Source organism: Emys orbicularis, chromosome 4, assembly GCF_028017835.1.
Source record: "Emys orbicularis isolate rEmyOrb1 chromosome 4, rEmyOrb1.hap1, whole genome shotgun sequence".
NCBI lineage: Eukaryota > Metazoa > Chordata > Testudines > Emydidae > Emys > Emys orbicularis.
In genome coordinates, this window is record NC_088686.1 from 136,770,187 (window position 1) to 136,790,401 (window position 20,215).

Here is a 20,215-nt window from a genome sequence, read left to right on the forward strand (position 1 = left end):
TAGGAGGGGTAGGGTTGTCAGACATCCGGTTCTCGACTGGAACGCTTGGTTGAAAAGGGACCCTGGTGGCTCCAGTCGGCACCCTAGACCCCACACCCCCATCTGGAGCCCTCAATCCCCCCCCCACCCCAACCTCCTGCCCCAGCCCGGAGCCCCTTCCTTCAGCCCAAACCTCTCATCCACGGCCCCACCCCATAGTCCACACCCCCATCTGGAGCCCTCAATCCCCCCCCAACCTCCTGCCCCAGCCCGGAGCCCCTTCCTTCACCCCAAACCTCTCATCCACGGCCCCACCCCATAGTCCACACCCCCAGCAGAAGCCCACACCCCCCCGCACCTCAATCCCTTGCCCCAGCCCAGAGACCTCTCCCGTATCCTGAACCCCTCATTTCTGGCCACACCCGGAGCCCACACCCCCAGCCCAGAGCCCATACTTCCCTGCACCCCAACCCCCTGCCCCAGCCTGGAGCCCTCTCCCGTACCCCAAGCCCCTCATTCTCGGCCCCACCCCAGAGCCTGCACCTCCAGCTGGAGCCCTGACCCCCCCCCCCTGCACCCCAACCCTTTGCCCCAGCCTGGTGAAAGTGAGTGAGGGTGGGGGAGAGCGAGTGACGGAGGAAGGGGAAATGGAGCAAGTGGGGGCAGGGGGTCAAAGAAGGGGTGGGGCAGGGGGTGGGGCAGAGGTGTTCGGTTTTGTGCGATTAGAAATTTGGCAACCCTAAGGTGGGGGCCTTCATAAAGGAGTCACGAGCATACAAAGCCCTAAACCCCCATAAAGGGCAGCGGCCCCATGAAGATCATGTTTGAGAAAAACAAGACACTGATGTAGAATTTTATACTGAGGACAAATAGGATTTTGACAAATATTAGACACAGTTAGGACATCATGTTCCTGGTTCAGAATTCAGACCATCTTTGGCAGCATGCAATTGCTAGCGTAGCATGTCAAATGCAATGCTCATCTCCTTAGCAAATCTGTAATACAGAGATCGTCCTTTTTTCATTGACATTAAAAGGGCCTCCATTCTCCGGATCACTGAATGGAGAATACTGATGTCCCATTTCATAATTTTCTTCATGGCAATTGCAAGTGAAAGGAACATAACATGCGAATACATTTTTATGCCCCAAAGCGTTGAGCTTCTAGGGAATCTGTTCTGCAGCATTTTCTTGGGTCTGAATCAACACAATGAAATATAAAACCATAGAAACGTAGGGGCGCAAGGCACTGTAACAGGTCGAATCACAGGAAGGGATGCTGAATGATTTCAATTCAGCTGGGAAAGTAGATCTGAGAATCTGGCCAAAGGACAGTCCTGATTTAACATGCATAGCCGAGGTGAGCCATGCACGAAAGAAGTCAGCACTGGGCTAGCAGGAATTTTCATCCAACGAAACAAACGAAAGTAGGCTGCCACGTTTTCAAAAGTGACTATTATTTTCTGGAGGCCTCCATTTCTGGGTCACCCACCTGGTTTACAAAGGATGGGTGCTCAGCACTTTCTGAAGGTCAGGCCCCTTTTTAGGCCTCTCAAGTTAATCCTCCCAAAATTGTGATGCTCAGAATCCCCCGTCACGCTTGAAAACGTAGGCTGGAGTTTGAGCAAATCATGAGAAGACGTGGGAAAGATCTGTTGTCAGAAGCAGGTCTCCTGATTCTGTTTGTCATGTGGTATTGCCAACCTCCCCCCCGCATCATGAGATTGGCTTAAAATCATGAATTTGAAAAAAAATTATAATAAATGATGGGTTCTTTTTGTTTGCCTTCTGGACTTTGAGCCTTAAGGATGCACTTGGGTCACATTTTCAAGCTTTTCTCTGCAACCAGGAGGGCTAGAAACTTGCTTTATTTTCCCCCCTCAATGGAAGCTGAGATGATCAGCAAATCACTTGACTCCAGGAGCTGAAGCTTTAAGAAGAATGCTAAATATCACCCGACTCACAATAAGAATCATGAGAGTTGCCAGCACTGGCAGTGGGTGACATATAAGGGAGATAAACCTGATAACAACAACTACTTTTTAGGGACAGAGAAGAAGAGAGCTGATTCAACTTGGGGTGTCACATTCAGCAAAGCATGGGCCAGCCCCTGGGCAAAGAGGGGAGGCTGTAAGTCCCCGTGGACACATCTCCTGTACAAGGACAAGCCACGATTACAAGCGTTGTGCTCCCCTAGGGCAGGGGGAGCAGAGCGGAGTGCATTGCCATAGCTTCTCTAAGGGTAGCACAGTAACCGGCCTTCCTGGAGAGCGCCCCAGAGGTTCTATCACATCACGTTACTGTTGTGCATTGCTAACAATAATAACGGAAGAGTCTACAAGCAGGACATACAGTTCTGTGGGTGCTGCATGAGATGGCATATACTGCAGCTCACTCTTCTCTCTGCAGCGCTAACAGGAGTGAAAAGCAGGCACGCACTGTTCTGGTTTGGTCACTGAAGTGGGATGTTACTCTGCTCCATGTAAGGAGCCGGGCTGCTGACTCAGAAGGTGCCATTTTTGCAGAGTTTTAAAGAGCAGAACTGCACTTTAGCTCCGAACCACGAGATCCTAGCATGAGTCCACTGGGGCCAGATGAGAAGCCAGTAGAAAGATTCCCTAATAAATAACACACTTTGGATCGGGACCGGAGCTCCCCTGGGAAGCAGATGAGGGAGGAACTTGACCCACTGTCAGTAAATAAGAGCATCCTCATTTTACAGAGATGAAGTGGCTTAAACCAGGCCACACAGCCAGTTGGTGGCAGAGATAGGACCAGAACCGAAGTCTTAACACCAAGTCCTGTGCTCACTCCACTAGGCCAGGCTGCCTCAGTGGACAAAGCAGGCAACTTACAAACTGCATCAGCAGAACAGCCAGCGTCACCACGATCAAATCAATCCCTAGAACATGACCCAGATAGAGTGAAATTCATTCACCCCGGTGCAGAGGGCCAGTGCATAGTCCGGGCACTACTGAAGTTCCACATAAATTCTAGTCTGAGTATTCAACGTGGGATTTCAGCGTTGCATTGGCTTTGAGATGGCCCACTGCACGGGGCTGAATTTCATCTCTGTAGAATCGTGGACACTACCACAGCCACCCAAATGCTCCAAATCTAAATTTAGCTCAGTACATGGCATTTTGTACGGTACATACTTAAGTGATTCATGTAAGTATGTGATAAACTGACCTCAAACGATACCCCCAACAGAGCTCCCTGATGCATAATCTCCTTCTCCCAGGTCAATAGGTTTCAGAGAAACACAAGGCAGAAGAATACATTCTTCCTGCTAGCCTTGACTTGTTTAAGAGCAAAAACATGCCAGCGGCCCTAACGTGGAACAGAACTTGTACCCAGTAGCTACCCAACACAGTAAGCAGTGCAGGTGAGGTTCAGACATTATTGGCAATGTGCTGATCGGACTCAAAATGCATCCCTTGTAAACTTGCTTCCAACTTCATTTCCTTGTCACAAAAGTCCATTTAAAATGGCACGTGCAACGTGCTTAGACTAGGCAGGGCACAGCCAGGCTGGCTGGAGAGTCAAAGAAGCAAGTGCCTGCAGTCTGCACAAGAAAGGCTCTCCCTGGATTCATACTCCTGTGGCTAAGCTTTATGGGAGCAATGTTCCGAAGTGCTGAGCATCTCAAACGCCCATTGAAGCCTGTGGGAGTAGAGGGGCCCTAAATCCCACCCAGAAACCTCACAGGGCCAAATACTGAGTTGTGCTCCAGGCTCAGGGTCTCGCAGGATTTGGCCGTTGCGTCATGTGGCTGCAGGAACAGAACTGAGCAATCAGAGAACGAACATAAAGACTATTCATGGACATGGGGGGAAGCTCCGAGTGCCACAGAACCATTTTCGTAGTTCCCACGCCATCCCCAAATATAGGGCGCATGGTTGGAGGAAGACGGGCTGGCCAGGGAATGCTCCATCTGTCCACTCGTGGGCTGCCTCGGTGGCTCCCTGGAGAGCCCCTGGCAGCTGTGTGAGTTAGAGCAGCTCTGAGGCTGCTCCAAGTTGCACCTGGGGACGTGGGATAGCTCAGTGGTTTGAGCATTGGCCTGCTAAACCTAGGGTTGTGAGTTCAATCCCTGAGGGGGCCATTTAGGGATCTGGGGCAAAAAATCTGTCTGGGGATTGATCCTGCTTTGAGCAGGGGATTGGACTAGATGACCTCCTGAGGTCCCTTACAACCCTGATATTCTAAGTGGTGTAGCACATCGTAAGCCTCCAAAGCTGTTCTGGCTGTAGAAAGGCCAGTCTCCATGATTTGGGCCACTAACTTCAGTGGCAGTCAGACTGGGGGATGGAAATAGACTCTGAAACTGACTAAACAATTTTCATTGTCCACGGTGCAATCGCTGGTATTAAAAAGGACCAACAGAACCAGTGATAAGGCCATTAGATTTGAACAGTCCTTTCAGCTTTAATAAACCATTGTGCTGATAGCAACACAGGGAATGGAAGTTCTGAGATTTAAACCTGACAGAATCCTGTTGAAGTGACATGTCAAGCGCGCAGCTGGGTGGAGAATTCAAAGCAAATGGAAGTCTTTGGAGATTCTGTCTTTATAAGAACAAAGTAACAGGTTCAAGGTCCATTTTCTCAGTGGATACAGACATTGCAATATAGGGTTAATTGAGCAAGTTTTCAAATATAACATCGCCCAGCCCTCTGTGTAATCCCTTGTGTAACACCCACGGGCTCTGAGCTCCTTGAGCAAATCTCTGCTCATTCAGCACTGAGCTGTTCCTAAGACTGGATTGAGGGAGAATCCAATTTAGAAAAACACCCTCGAGGAAGAGCGGAGAAAAACAAAAAAGAGGAAATTTTGCAAGGGATGCTTGGAAAAAGCCAAGCTAGGGCCATGAGATGCAGGAGACTTCACACGCTCTAAAGGCGTGCAGGCTGTGGGAAGACTTATGAGTTATTGTCTTAAAAGGAGCTCCTTACTTAAGCCAGAAGCGTGATAGCTAGTTAGGGTCTAATCTAGCTAGAGCTGCTTTGATGGGGGGAGAGAGTTTTATTTTTAGCCAGAGAGGTAATTAAAGCAGGCACTGAATCTGAAAACATCTCAGGGATCTGGCACAGAAGGGCAAAAAGTGCATCTTAGGCATTCGTGTCAACCGCGAAAGAAGCAGTGAATGTGTCAGAGAAGGGCGGAAAGAGAGCAGGCTCGGAGTTTAGCTAGTAACAGCAAAACTGAACATCGAAGTTACAGAGCGCCTGCCCACTAACAAAACCACGTCTCTGCAGACTGAGCAGCTGGGATGGCTGAAGAAGACCTAAATGGCACCGGCACCCCCTTCTCTCTTTCTTTTTCAGGCAGCGGTTTTCTTGCACTTTACCAGATAGGGGTGGTCCAGTCGCTCTTGGAATTGGCACCTGAGATACTAAAATCAGCATCCAAAGTTTATGGAGCATCAGCTGGGTCACTTATAGCTGCAGCAGTGGTGTGTGAATCTAGCCTAGGTAAGAAAGGCTTTGGTGTATATGTTTATTATAATAATAATAATGAAAACATGGATTTTAATGACATGAAAGGATCAGAAAGGAATGATTTGTATAATAATACAATAACTAATAACTTAATCATTCAGCATCAGGGGACCTACAGGGCCAGATCCTCAGCTGGCGTAAATCAGACTAGCTGTGTTTAAGTCAGTAGTGGTACATTGCTTTCCAGCAGCTGAGGATCTAAACCATTGTTCTTCAGTGGGAGCTCATGGGCCAGATCCAGCCCCCACAGGTCTTCCGTTTGGCCCACCGCCAGCCTTCTGGGAAGAAGCAGAGCTCTCGTCCCCTCCCCTCAGGAGCCTAGCTTATCCATCCCCTGGCCTCAGAGAGGGGGCTGAAGAACCCCCAAAAGAGCAGAGGTGAGGCTGGGGGCCCCACAACTGATGAGGGGGCTGGGCAGATGGCGGGCTAGCAGCAGGATTGATGGGGAGTGGGCAGATGCAGCTCAGTTTATTTTCCCTCTGTTTACCATCCTGCCATGTACTTAATTTAAAACCTTTCCATTTAAACACCTTGGCGCTCGCCTGTGTTGATACATTTCGACTTACAGCAGTACGCTTTTAATCAGACGTTCATTCAGACACAAAGCGATCAGTAATCGACGTGCTTTCCGTAGCTAGTTTGATTGCTTTCTGCCTCGTGCTTTTCCAGAAAAAAAAGATGATGCCAAGGAGTTGTCAAAATCTCAGGCAATCAGGGAAATTAGACGTGCCTGCATTTCTTGTGCGTTTTAAACTTATTTTCATTTCATAGCTTTAAGAGTAGAATTAATATTGACAGCATGATGTTTTAATAGCATTGTAGTCTATTTGTATAATCACTTGTTTATAAGATTTCATTGGAATATTGCCTATGGATGCCCAGTTTTTTATTTTGAGATTATTAAATACAATCCAGCACATCACGCGTGAAAGGTTGCGACCCCTGGCTGCTGGCAGACTCCCTAGAGAGCACACATGTGAAGAGCACTTTGGCCTGTCCAGATCTGGACATTCCCTTACCTGGCCTGCCAGGAAATGCAATTCCATGCCACCAGTCTAGACCCACGTATATTAATATATTGTTTCACCTGTTCAGCCAGTGGCCCTGATCTTTAACGGGTGTAACGGGTGCATTGAAATCAGTAAAGTGACGCTGATTTACAGCAGCTGTGGATCTCGACCTGTGTATCCATCTAGATCATTGCATGTGCTCAGTGAGTCAAATCTTCAGCTGATATAAATCAATGTCCTTCCACTGAACGGAGCTACGCCAACTGATACCAGAGGAGCCTCTGGCCTGGTACCATTATATTCAGTGGTCAGGTTTTAGTGTTTCTTTGGACTAGTCAGTAGGGGTGGAGTTCTCAAAAGGAGTCAGGCGTCTCTGGCCCTGTTTTAACTGTCTAAGTCCCAGTGTTGGAAGCACTGTGATGCACAAAACTCCCGCTGAAACCGTAAGTTTTTGCAGTAAAGGATCCCTCAGTGCCTATGTTTCTGCCTCTGGGCACATGCCCTGCTGCCCTTCTGTGGTGTCCGGATGCCTATCTCCTGCCTAAGCTCCAGAGCGATTCATCAACCGGGGAAGATAATCGTTTGGCTGCCTAAGTTGTCTGAGGGGCCCAATCCAGCAGACACACTCAGAGGCTGCCTACCGGAGTGGGCCCCCCCCCATAGGGGAGCTCACATGAAACAGCTTGGGAGGAGGAAAGCCTTCATCACCACTTTTAGCCCCATGGTTAGGGTCCTCACCTGGGTGGTGGGAGACCTTTGGTTCAGAAGGGATTTGAACAGGGATCTGCCACTTCTCAGGTGAGTGCTCTAACCAGTGGGCTCTGGGACAGTCTAATGGAGGGGGCCCCTCAATCTCTCCTGTTGAAGTGGTTGCACTGTGGAGAAATGAACGGCTCCCTGGAACAGGGGGACTGGATCCTGGATCACCCACCACCTGGGTGAGTGACTTCATAGCCTGGTGGCTGGCACATTCTCATTCTTGTGCTCTCACTCCTGCTCTCAAAGAATTATGCGGGCTAGAGAGAATAGCCCAATGGTTAGAGCAGCCACTTGTGAGGTGGCAAATCCCTGTTCAGATCAATACCCCACCTTCCTGAGGTGGAGAACACCTAAATCCTTTTGAGCATTCAGCCCTAAATGCTTCCCCGCTCAGGAGAAGAGGCTGCATCTTCCTTTCCAAGGAATACAATGCCTTTTCCAGCCGCAACACTCTAAGGGTACGTACAGACTTCCCGAAGCCCTGTGAGCCTGAGTCAGCTGATTCGGGCCAGCCTGAATTACAGTGTAGATGTACCCCAAATCCCTGTGATCTTGTAACGTAAGGGCTTGATCTTGCCCCTGTTTAAGAAACAGCTAACGTCTCATTGGCATCAATGGGACCAAGAGGAGCAGCCCCTGGGTGATTTGTCTATCTCCAGGTGCTGGTTTTAGTGTAGAAAATTAAAGGCACTATGTTAAAGTGCACTAGGGAACTTTTAGTTCACACCAGCAAGGTATACACGGACCAGTTAATACGCACTTTAGAAATCACACCCATGCAGTGCACAGTCCTGCTCCATGTAGACACACCCCAAGCTTTGCTGTTTTTAAAGAATTTTTTAAGGCAGACAAAAAAATGCATAGCCATCTATGTACCAATATCTTAGCTGCTGCTTGTAAGACAGTGGTTCTTGACTGGCATATTCCCGTGCTTGCAAGGGGAAAGATACCTCTAGGAAATCTATAGCGGAGGCAGCTGTAATGGTACAGTCCAATAGCATCCTCCAGCTCACAGGTTGTCCCGCTCCTGGGCAATCACAGCCAGTAGCTCTGGCTCTCAGAGATCAGTTTGGAGCCCTCTTGTTTAGTCAGGCTGCAGACCAAAGGAAGGTCCATGCCGCTCTGGTTTATTATGGCAAAAGTCACAAACGTTTGTCATTTGGTTTTCAAGCAACTTTGATCTGAAATTCAGCTCCATTACCACCTCACTTGACCCCGCAAAGCATTAGTTGTTATGTCACATGCCCGGAATATCTGCTCAAACATTTATAACTGCTCTTAATTCCTGGGTTGCTCCAGTGCCTTCAGGACACTAAGATATTTTTGCTCCGTCTAATCTGTCTGTCTGCCCGTCTTTCTAGAGCAATCTCAGGGGTTGCTGCACTGGGACAGCCAGAACAGGGGCCCAAGGGAGCTTTGTTCTTGCCAGATTAGGCCCTAGCCCTGCAAAATCTTGTGCAGGTGGCTCAATTTTACACATGTGAGGAGCCTCCTGGATGCCGGTGGAACTGGTGCATGTGCAAACTTCAGCACATGCAGAAATCTCTGCAGGATCACGGGCTGAATGTGCTTCTGGCTATACATGAAATCATCTTGGGCTTGAACGGGGGCCCAAGGGTGTGCTTAATTCCCAATGATCTCGCTTCTGCATGGCCAGATAAACAGATCCTAATCCAAAGCATCCTGCTTCAGCGTGTGAGCCAACCTCTAACTAACGGATGTCAGGAAGAAACTTCCCCTGGCGGCAGGTTATCCCATTGCTTACTCCCAAAGAGTTTCTTGCACCTTCCTGTGAAGCAGGAGACAGAATCTTGACCTAGATGGACCCCAGGTCTGATCTGGTCTGGAAGTTTCTAATCTACAGGAGTCACAATGCTGATCCTGAGGTATTGCACTTATTCACTGCTTCAGTGGGAGCCTGCCTACATCAGGACCAAGTATAATTAAGCTGTAAGCAGCCGAATGCTGGAGCTGAAAGGCCACCAGCCATTCTTCCACAGCCCTCTCCCCTCTCTCTCTTCATGTTGCTGAAAAGGGACAGTGCTCTTAGCCCAGGACTGGGAACCAGGAACTCCTGAGCTCTGACATTGACTCTCTCAGGCAAATCATGTCCCGGCTTTGTGCCTCAGTTTCCCCAGCTATCAAATGAGGAATATCCAGTCCCTATCGGCCTTACAGGGCTGATGTAATTATTAACGACACCTTGTTTCCTCCCATGTGAAGTGGGGGATGATAATATTTACCTATCCTCACAGGGATGTGGTGATGAACAGTGCAGAGCCCACCCCACCCTGTGATGAGAGGTCATGAGGGAATCACATGAGGATCCTCTCACAGCGATTTCTACTTCCTGAGCCACCCGAGTCAGGATTTTATCAGAAGACAGGATGATCTGACCCAAACAGATCGGTGGCACCACTCCCGCAGTTTCCCACATACACTCAGCTCCTCTGCTAAACTCGGGACCCATCTGAGCCTCCCGCTGAAACAACAGGGCTCAGCTTGATTTTCCTGAACTGTTCCAGTCCCAGCTGTGCCAGAAATGGCCCTATGCAACTTCTCTGGGCCTCAGTTTCCCTGTCTTCAGACTGAGACTCGGGTACCGATGTGAGACTGTGCTCCCTAAGAAGGGATGTGAAATACAGCTCATCAAAGGCCAGTCAGTGCAAGAGGCAAACCTAGACCTCACTTTCTCCTGGTGTCTAGCCCAGTGTCCTGCCTCTAGGCCAAAGGGTATTGTGGGAGGAGGAGGCAGATCCATTCTGTGCCTCACAGGAAGCCACAGCTCCATGCGGCTGCTTTGAGATGATGCCAAGGCTCCGAGGGGCCTGGCAGAATGCACAATCCAGTAGAACGCGAGTCTGCATTTCGATAAAATGTTCAATCGTTGTGCAAACCCTAACGGGCCTTTGATTGTCACTCAAAGGATTATTTCCTGTGGTTTATGACGGGGCCGAATTTGGATGAATTTCCTCTGGGAGAGCAAAAAGGCACTTCTGTGACCTCAGGGTTTTCCCCCTGCCAAATTTCACCTTCCTTCTCCAAGCTGCCAAGGGTATGTCTACACTTTGACCTGTGTGTGTGTGTGTGTGATCCTGTGACACAGAGGCTCTTAAGCAAAGGGTCCTCTGTTCTGCACAGACAACTCTCACCTCAGACCTGACAAACTCATTACACCAAGCACACGTCTTACAGGATATTTCTCCATAAAGAGTAACATGTAAGGTATCCACAGAAAGCTCGTCACTTGTAAAACTCATAATCTTTGCAAGATGTCCGTACAGGTAATATTTAAGCAATAATGTATTTATAGTGTATGTATGCTTTAGTCACCAGGGGACAATCTTGGTGATGGTCCATTTAGGCAGGAAAGAGTTGCCTCCCCACCCTGTTTAGCCGATGATGTAATGCAAAGCTCAATTTCTTAGCCTTGGCAATAACAAGACTTTCAATGGAAAACCATCAGAGGTAACTGCAAACAATCAAAACCACTGGAAGGTGGAAAAGGAACCTTATAAAACAGGCGTTTGCCCTGTTTGTGAATAGAAGCGAAAGACTGTCTCAGTATAACACAGAGGAAGGAGAAGTCCTTTGAATCCATTCACTGAGGAAATCCCTTGTGGAGAGGGGCTGTTTTCACGAACATTTAAATCCTGGTTCTTGTGAAACCAGCCAGCTCTCCAACAGCCTGAACTCTAGGAGGGAAAAGCCTACTTTATTACATAGGAGAGGGAACTATTGATAAGCATAGACCCAGGTTTGAATTTAATGATATTGTTTTGTATTGTAATCATTTGTTTCCAGTACTTTCTCTCTTGTCTAGTTAAATCTTTACCCTTTCTTAAATATACTTATAACAAAATAAAGGTACGTGCTCACAAGTGCTGTGTGTTGTACAGGAAAGGTGGTTTAATGTAAAACTGGACCTCTGGGGGTGGAGGATCTGGGATTTCTGTGAGCAGCCAGCATCAGGGGCGGCATATCACAGGGGAACATGTCAAAGGGACTTGGGGACGAGGGTACACCTATTGCTAACCCACAAGGCGAAGCTGGGGCTGGCGTAGCTCAGAGGAGAGCGCTTGAGGGGCTGACAGGCTGGTGGTGTCAGTGAGATGACACCCAGGCAGGCACAGAAATGACTCCTTCTCAGTGGAGGCAGAGGATAACACAGCGACTTTCAGTCCTGGGTACCCCGAGACTGTCACGGAGCCCCAGCCAGAGGAGACATACGCACACTAGCTCTCATGGAGCTTGATGAGAGCTACTGTGGCTACGTCTCCTCAGGCTGGAATTTCTGGGAATCTCCCCCCAAGCAGCACGAAGTGTAGACATACCCTAAGATGCTACCACTGCTCAAAAGGACACCAACAAATAATTAATGTTGACCAAACTGCCTGTTTGTCATTAACTTCTTTCTCAAAAACAGCTGCTCTGTTGTCGATCAAACTTTCTGAAAATATTCCACTTAGGGCAGTGAGTGAACGTGGGCAATTTCCATCCAAAAGGTTACAGCTCGCCAAAATGATACGTGACTGAAAACACAGGAGTATCATGTTGGACAATCTTAGGACTATTGGGCCTTTAAAGAAAACTGGTGATAAACGACCTCTGTTTTCCCTCCCTCGATCAGAGGACCTAAAAGAATCTTTCCATGAAGCGGTGAGAGACGCCAGGAAAACAATTCTCGGCCCTCTGTCTCCCGGGTGCAACACACTCCGCACCATACAGAAGGGATTGTACAAGATGTTGCCAGAGAACTCTCACCAGGTGGCTTCGGGGAGGCTGCACATTTCCCTCACCCGGGTGACGGACGGACAGAATGTCATGGTTTCTGAGTTCAGTTCGAAGGAGGATCTGATTCAGGTAACGGGGTTTCCTCTCTGCTGCACCTGCAATGCAATTAAATGAGAAAAAACCACAAGCTGAGTTCATGAGGGAGAGGTGAAGTCAATGTGCATGAACAGGTAGAGGGAGGAGAGAATTCCACCTCTGTCCCGGTCCAGAGATTCCACCCTGGTCCTAGGTTCAGAAGCAGCATATTAAGTTACGAGCACCAGACGTGGCCAGAAAGTACCTCTCATTGGTACCTGCTCCTGGAAACAGCCTGTTCTGTGTGTGCCAACTGCGGGAGTGCCCCCTCATGCTAAGTGTTCCTAGCGCCCCTTTTTGTGGAGCTTTCTAACCTTATCGCAGGCTGCGACCTCTGCCTCCCAGCCATGGCACTTTCCAAACCTTGTCCCCCATTCAGTCTAAACAAGCCAAGTCCCCACATCTAGGGGCCTTTATGTCGAGGCCTCATTCCCCTTCCACAACTGCCAGGCTGCCTCTCTCAGTCCTGAGGCTCATACTGTCTCCTCAGTTGGGGAAGAGGCAGGGGAGCCCCGCCTGCCCTCTCCCAGCCCAGGGACCCTGTGTAAGGCAGGTCAGGACCGCTCCTTCCAATCCCTTGCCACCTTCCTGGGCTGCTCCTTCCTTCTCCCCGCATCCCTTGCCAGAGTGAAGATACCATTGCTCCTGCTCCGTGGTTTGGTCATCTTGGGGGGCTTCTTCCCATCCAGCTCCTGAGGAGCTTCTGCAAATCTTTCTGGCTGCTGGGTTGTGCTCTGTGGAGTTGCCCCGTCTCTCCTTAGGACATAAATCCCCAGCCCCTTCCCTTGGAGCTGGGCTGCCTCCCAGACAGCTACTCCAGCCCTCCTCAAGGCAGTAGTTTCCCCCAGCTGCTCCCCTGGAGCTGGGCTCTCATTCAGGGCAGCTGCAGGCCCTCAACCAGCCTCAGCTCCAGCTGGCCCTTCTCCCCCAATCAGTCTTTTTGGCTTTGGGCTTGGAGAATCCAGCAGGCCACCTGTGCTGCTGTATTCCAACAAGGGGACAGAAGGCAGCCTATATGCTAGTCCCTTTCCCCCGCTCATCCCCAATAGGTTGGATTTAATGCTGTTCTTATCAATGCCTGTCCTGATTTAAATACAGATTGATGCATCACCGACTAGGCCCTAAGATCCACCCCACATTTAAAAGTCTGGATTAGAGCTGGTCAAAATTGTCTGATGAACATTTTTCTGTTGGAAAATGCAGATTTGGCCACATTGAAATGTTTCGTGGGAACGGACGGATTTAGCACAATTTGCAATGCAAAATTATCAAAATGTTTCATTTTGATACGGCCAAAGTGCTTCCTTTAGACATTATCATTTCCACCCTGGTTCTATGATAGTTCAGTATTGAAATGAAGCACTTTGAACTCCCTGGGACAATTTGTTTCAATAGGGTCGTTTCGATATTTCTGAAACGAAAGCTTTGGAAATTTGGTTTCGTGGGAAATTTGGAATGTTGGCTTTTTGTGTTGGGATGAAATAAAATTTTTGACATGTCAGAATTTCTCCCAGAATGAAAATTCCAAGTTTTGACCGGCTCTAGTTTGGATCCAGATCACAGCACCTCAGTCCCAGTGTATCTCCGTAAAGAAGCCCGAATCTCTGGGCAATAAATCCAATCGCCTCTCAACTTGGGGAAGTTTGGGGGTGAAGTATGCTTTTCTGTGACCCTTCTGTGCGTCTCTTCTCCTCACAGGCACTGATCTGCAGCTGCTTTGTTCCTATCTATTGCGGTTTCATCCCTCCCTCCTTCCGAGGTGTGGTAAGTGCTCTCTAGCAAATATTCCAGGGGATACGATTTCTGTCCTCACCAATCTATTGCCAGACTCTGCTCTCAGACATAAGGCCAAATCCTCAGCTGGCGTAAATAGGAGTTGCTCCACAGACTTCTGTCAGTTTACACTAGCTAAGGGTCTATCCATTCCATAGATCTAAAGGCTGCAATGGGCCATCAAGTCAGACCTCCAGCATAATCCAAGTCACTGAATTTCATCCATGAATTCCCTGCGGTGGGTGTGATGTGATCTATAGCTCCGGGAATCTTGCTGCTGGGGGTTCACTTTGATTATTCCTGTTTCAACGACTTTTAGTTTGCTCTGTTTCAGTCCCTGTGGCTTCGCACCATTTCGATTTTGGCTGTAAATGTCAGGGTCTCTTGAACCCCGCACGGAGAGGATAAAAGCCCAAATGTAACCCGCGAGTTGAATTCAGCTCAGTACAGTCTGGACAGAGTTCCCTAGGGGGTTGGAAGTGATTGTTCCATACAGAAATTGCCAAAGCCAGCAGGAGTTCCACTACAAAAAAGCACAAGACGCAGGATGTTGCCTTTAAGTAGCTCTTTAAATTCAGAGATCTCATAGTGTGCTGCCATGAGTCTAGTATTTACAAGCTTGACAAACAGGCTCATGAGTAGCTGGATATTCCATGTATCAGAGGGGTAGCCGTGTTAGTCTGAATCTGTAAAAAGCAACAGAGGGTCCTGTGGCACCTTTAAGACTAACAGAAGTATTGGGAGCATAAGCTTTCGTGGGTAAGAACCTCACTTCTTGCATCTGAAGAAGTGAGGTTCTTACCCACGAAAGCTTATGCTCCCAATACTTCTGTTAGTCTTAAAGGTGCCACAGGACCCTCTGTTGCTTTTTGGATATTCCATGTTCATCCATCTGTCCGTCCGCCCTGTTGCCTTTATATAATCTTGACAACAAGCCTTTAATAATCATCGCGGATTGTGTCATCATATTCATTGCAACAGGCCACTCGCTACCATAATGGCTGCTCTATAGTAACCTGTGTTTTTTAACAGGGGTGGGGTTTGGTTTAACTTTCCCATCCATTCTCATGTCCCACTGGCTACACCTCCCATGCAGGCAGGCCCTGGACTCCAGCCAATAAGTCTCTCTCCCAAGCTGCTCCTCTCAGCTCTTGGCCCATAGCTATGTGGGGAGAACCTGGCAGTGGGAGGAGGCATGCAGAAGCAAGACAGGTTGTGGGAATAGGCAAAGTTCCAAATAGGGGTAGGAGTATGGTGGGGCTAGCTCCTCCCAGTAGGGTGACCAGACAGCAAATGTGAAAAATCGGGACAGGGGGTGGGGGGTAATAGGAGCCTATATAAGAAAAAGACCCAAAAATCGGGACTGTCCCTATAAAATCGGGACATCTTGTCACCCTACCTCCCAGGAATCCAGACCCCATTACAGACCTTTCCTCCCTCATTGGCACAATGCACCCTACAATTATCCATGTAACGTAGCAAAGCAAACAGTGCAGCAAAGTGGCCAGCCCTGAAGGCACCCCCAGTGCCTTAAGGATTCACAGAATGTTTTAAAAATAGACGTGCGTTGCACTTTGCTAGCACTTCCCCTACAAGGATTACAAAGTTCTTTTACAAGCAAGTAATGCATTCAGTCTCACAATACCCCTTGGGTGGTAGGCAGATTTCATTGTCCCCCCCACTGTGGTACCGAAGGGATAAGTGACTTGTCCAAGGTCACACAGGAAATCTGTGGCAGAGGCAAGAATACATGCCACATTTCCGGACTCCTGTGCCTTAGCCGCAAGCTGATCTTTTGTCCTTTGGGATCAGAGATCAGTGGCCTGGGTTCTATTCCTGGCACTGGCCTGCTGGGTGACCTCGGGCAAGTCACATCAACTCTCCCTGCCTCAGTTTCCCAGCTATAAAATGGGGGTGATGATGCTGATCTCCTTTATAAAGCACTTTGAGATCTACTGATGAAAAGCACTAGATAAGAGGTAGGGATTATTATACATGCTACTAATTTGCATATCCCAACTGAGGTTGCAGGTACCCTATTCAAACACCCACATGTAATGAACAAGGCCTGCATTGTTCACACGATCACCTGTCCTGATTGCTGTGACACTGCTGCCTATTTTTAACTTCTCCAAACAAACTCCCCTGTTGTTTCCACCCTCTACCTCAGCGCTACGTCGACGGAGGTTTCACTAACCTGCAACCATGTTCTGACCTGGAGGCCGTGATCACGGTGTCCCCATTCACAGGCGAGCTGGACATCTGTCCCCGGGACTGCCCGGCTATCTTCTACTCTTTTCAGATCTTTAACAGCAGCATTCAGATCTCAGTGGAAAACCTGTGCAGGATTAGCTATGCTCTCTTTCCACCTAGCTACCTGGTAAGTGGTCCCTACCAATGTACCCCAGTGCTTCTCAATCATCTTACCCTCAAGTAGGGTTCCCATCTCTCCAGGTTTTCCCAGGATTGTCCCTTTTTAGGTAGCTGTCCCAGATGAAATAGCCTTTGAGCTGGTACCCCTACCCACTGGCACTACTTCTATCAGAGCCAGTGAGCTCGGGACCCACCATCCCATGCTTCAGGGCTTATATCGATCTCTATTAGGGATTAGGCTGAAACCTTCAAAGGTGGGTGGTGGTGGTGGAAGATTATCCCACATCTGCTATTGTGGGGTTCTTACACCTTCCTCTGAAGCATCTGGGACTGGCCCCTGTCAGAGATGGATACTGGACGGGATAGATCTTGGGTCTGCTCCAGTCTGGTGACCCCCTACATCTCTACGCTGCAGACGAGGGGCTAGAACCTCAGCTAACGTAATCAGCCTAGCCCCACTGAAGTCAATGCCAGTTTACACCAGCTGCAGCTCTGGCCCAGCACACATCTGTTGCTGTGCCACCCAACCAGGATTGTGCCACGCAGTCCTGGGATTAATGTGCACCTCCAGTTCCGGACGCCATGGGCCCGATCCTCAGCTGAGGTAGACGGGCATAACTCTTGGAAACATCACAGCTGCCTGTTCTCTTGCTCCCCATCAATTCTGCCCTCACATCCATTTGCCCTCCTGCCGCCCCTGGGATACTGACCCCCCCCCCTTCCCAGACCTGCACCAGGGTCCCCTCCACCTTCCTTCTAGGCTGGGGCTGGGGGTGGTCCCAGGGGGTCTTCTCCTCCCCTCCCCCCGGTGCCCCCTGCTTTCCCAGGCCAGGTGCTGTGGCATGGGGGGAAGTGGGGAGGAGCAAAGGTGCTGCACCTGTTGCTCACTGGAGGAGAAGGGGGAGCGTAGCTGCCCTGAGCTGGTGCGTTTTTTCTGTTCCCTCTTCCCATCCAGTGCAAAGGGCATTGGGGAAGTTGGGGGGTAGCTCTGCCTGTTTCCTGCAGCAGGACAAGAACCAGAAATTACAGTCTGATTGGCTGCTCTACCCCAGGAGGTGGGGAAGTGGGGAGGGCAAGCAATCAGAGGGGCTTTTCCTCCAGGTTATGCAACCCTCAGTGACCAGCTTGAGTTGCAGAAGTATTATTGGCCAGGTCTATGGCCCCTTTTGACCAGGGACCCTTTAAGCACTGAGGCCAGCTGAGGATCAAGTCCCAGATGTTAATTCCCCACATGGTGTATCAAACAGCATTAGAGAAGACATGGCTTCTGCCCCTCGAAGAACACTTCCCGCAGCTGAAATTCTTTCTGATTCCGGGTGCTTTCCTCCACAGGTCCTGAATGAGTTTTTTTCTCGAGGGTATCAGGATGCTGTCCTTTTCTTACACAGGAACAGTAAGTGTTACCCTGAGCCTATAAACAGACAGGAGGCATTCTCTGTATGGCATTGCGTGCCATACAGAGAATGAGGGGGGATTTGATAGCTGCTTTCAACTACCTGAAAGGGGGTTCCAAAGAGGATGGATCTAGACCAGGCCTGCACAACTTGTAAAGCGGCGAGGGCCATATTACTCCAAAGAAAACAGCTGAAGGCTGAAACCCCCCAGCCCTGCCGAAACCACCCCCCAGCCCCCCCCAGCCCCCCCCCCGAAACACAACACCCCCCCAAGTGCCGCCCGCCCCGTGGAAAAAAGCCCTCCTTCCCCAGCGCTGCCCTGCTGAAACAGCAGTATTGAACCTTGGTAATATGTTATAGCTGGCCCCTAAGGTAGTATAATTAAGGTAAAAGAAAAATGTCTTTTTGCTAGAAGTAGAATAAGATCTTCCCTCCACTTTCTAATCAACTGCCCTGTTGAATGAATGAGGTGTGAATGAGGAAGGTGTGAAAGGCAGGCATCTCCAGACAGCTGCAACCCTTGGAGAGGGGATGGGAGCCAGACCAGATCAGTAGAACGGGTCAGCCACCGACTCGCCGCTCGCCTCCTTAGCCCCCCTTCCCTGGCTCGCCTTCTCACCCTCCGTCACTGCCCGCCCACTCACCTCCTCAGCCCCTCACCGCCCCGGCTCACCTACTCAGCCCCCCTCCCCTGCCGCCGGCTCACCTGCCTCCCCGCCACTGCCCGCCTCCTCAGCCCCCCCCCCCCCCCGGCTCGCCTCCTCACCCCCCGCCACTGCCCGCCCGCTCGCCTCCTCAGCCTCCCGGCTCGCCTCCTCACCCCCCGCCACTGCCCGCCCGCTCGCCTCCTCAGCCCCCGCCACCGGCTCACCTGCCCCCCTGCCACTGCCCGCCTGCTCGCCTCCTCAGCCCCCCACCCCTCCAGCTCACCTACTCACCCTCCGCCACTGCCTGCCTGTTCGCCTCCTCAGCCCCCCTCCCTCACCCGCTGCTTGCCTACTCACCCCCCCGCGGGCCGCACAGTGAGCCCATGTGGGCTGCATGCGGCCCCCCTGGCCGCATGTTGTGCAGGCCTGATCTAGACTGTTCTCAGTGGTACCAGATGACAGAACAAGGAGTAATGGTCTCAAGTTGCAGTGGGGGAGGTTTAGGTTGGATATTAGGAAAAACTTTTTCACTAGGAGGGTGGTGAAGCACTGGAATGGGTTACCTAGGGAGGTGGTGGAATATCCTTCCTTAGAGGTTTTTAAGGTCAGGGTTGACAAAGTCCTGGCTGGGATGATTTAGTTGGGGATTGGTCCTTCTTTGAGCAGGGGGTTGGACTAGATGACCTCCTGAGGTCCCTTCCAACCCTGATATTCTATGATTCTATGATTGATATGCAGGAGGAATGATAAAACACATGGTTTTAAATCCCCTGCACCTCCACTACTGAGCAATACAGAAACGATGTATCCAAATGACTTGCTTCTCACTAGGCTACTGGAGTCATCTCTCTCTGTTCATGTTTATTAATTGAAAACTTCAAAACAAGAACCAGAAGTTACAGTTGCCTTAGGGACCGTACACAGATAGAAAAAGTTAATATCCAAATGCTCCATACCCCAAACCCTATAAGACCTACAAGGTCAATTTGATATGGCTGGAGACATCTCTCTGTTGTACTCTCTTTGACCATGGCCTTCCATGACAGCTATGTTCCTCTAGAACAGGGGGAACTGTCCAGCAGCAAAGGGAGGCTTGTATCCACAGGCAATAGAACTTCCACAGGAGCCTATGGAACTCACTGCCTCATGAAATAAGAATCAACACTAACCTTGGTTTTGCTAAAGCCCCAGGAGATGTGGGTCAGAAGCTCAGACAAACCTGCTGGCCAGGTGCATTTAGGCTATGAGGGGGAAGTTAACAAAGGCACGGCAGGCTTCTAGTGAAAGTCAACAAGCCATGAAAGTCGATGGGAATTAGGTGTCCTAATGTTTCCAGTCTCATGAAGTGTCACCAGGATCTTCCACATAATCCCCTGCAATCAAACATCACTTAGTTTTACCTGACTATTTATGAACAGTTTTACCCTTTGTTGTCATGTCTCATAGATGCCTTTGGTATAAATTATCCCGCCAACACGGTGACCTTCCGGTTTGCCAGTTTGCTCAGTAAAAATGACTTGTCTCGAGCTAATGAGGAGTCCTCATGCCGGAACCCAGACACAGGAGGGCTGGAATCCAACGGGCCAGCTCCCAGAGACCTGCCCCCGAAGCAGGCTGCTGCTGTGAGCGGGACACTCAATGGAACAGACCAGAAAATACAGCCGCAGCTGCCCCCGCGCCAGCACAAAGGTAGTGGAGTCTGATTTCTTTCCTCCTGTTAGTTTTACACTAGCTGAGTAATGGTTCCCCTGGGATCTGTGGAGTGGTGCTGCGGGAAGAGAAGGGATGTGGCCTACCAGGTTTTGCTTTGTATTGTATGGGAGGGATGGGAAGAGATTCCAGGCCTCATTCAGCGAGGTGAAGGCCTTTGAGCCCAGCAGTCAAGTGGGATTTTTATGGCTTTACTA

The 20,215-nt window shown here is 49.8% G+C and overlaps 1 protein-coding gene across 1 annotated transcript; it reads left to right on the top strand.

Moving 5' to 3' along the window:
* The first annotated feature begins 5,254 nt into the window (after window positions 1–5,254).
* LOC135877882 (omega-hydroxyceramide transacylase-like) lies at window positions 5,255–20,011 on the top strand. The gene is made up of 6 exons (XM_065403410.1): window positions 5,255–5,456; window positions 11,883–12,115; window positions 13,820–13,885; window positions 16,065–16,274; window positions 17,600–17,660; window positions 19,755–20,011. Exons 1-6 carry the CDS (start codon window positions 5,255–5,257, stop codon window positions 20,009–20,011), a joined length of 1,029 nt encoding a protein of 342 aa, XP_065259482.1.
* Window positions 20,012–20,215: the final 204 nt, after the last annotated feature.

Excerpts from the sequence above, each read along its gene's own strand:
- LOC135877882 (XM_065403410.1), top strand. The coding sequence starts at position 5,255 with ATGGCTGAAGAAGACCTAAATGGCACCGGCACCCCCTTCTCTCTTTCT. Across the intron at positions 5,457-11,882 it reads GGTGTGTGAATCTAGCCTAG|AGGACCTAAAAGAATCTTTC; the intron begins GTAAGAAAGGCT and ends TCCCTCGATCAG. Across the intron at positions 16,275-17,599 it reads TCTTTCCACCTAGCTACCTG|GTCCTGAATGAGTTTTTTTC; the intron begins GTAAGTGGTCCC and ends TTTCCTCCACAG.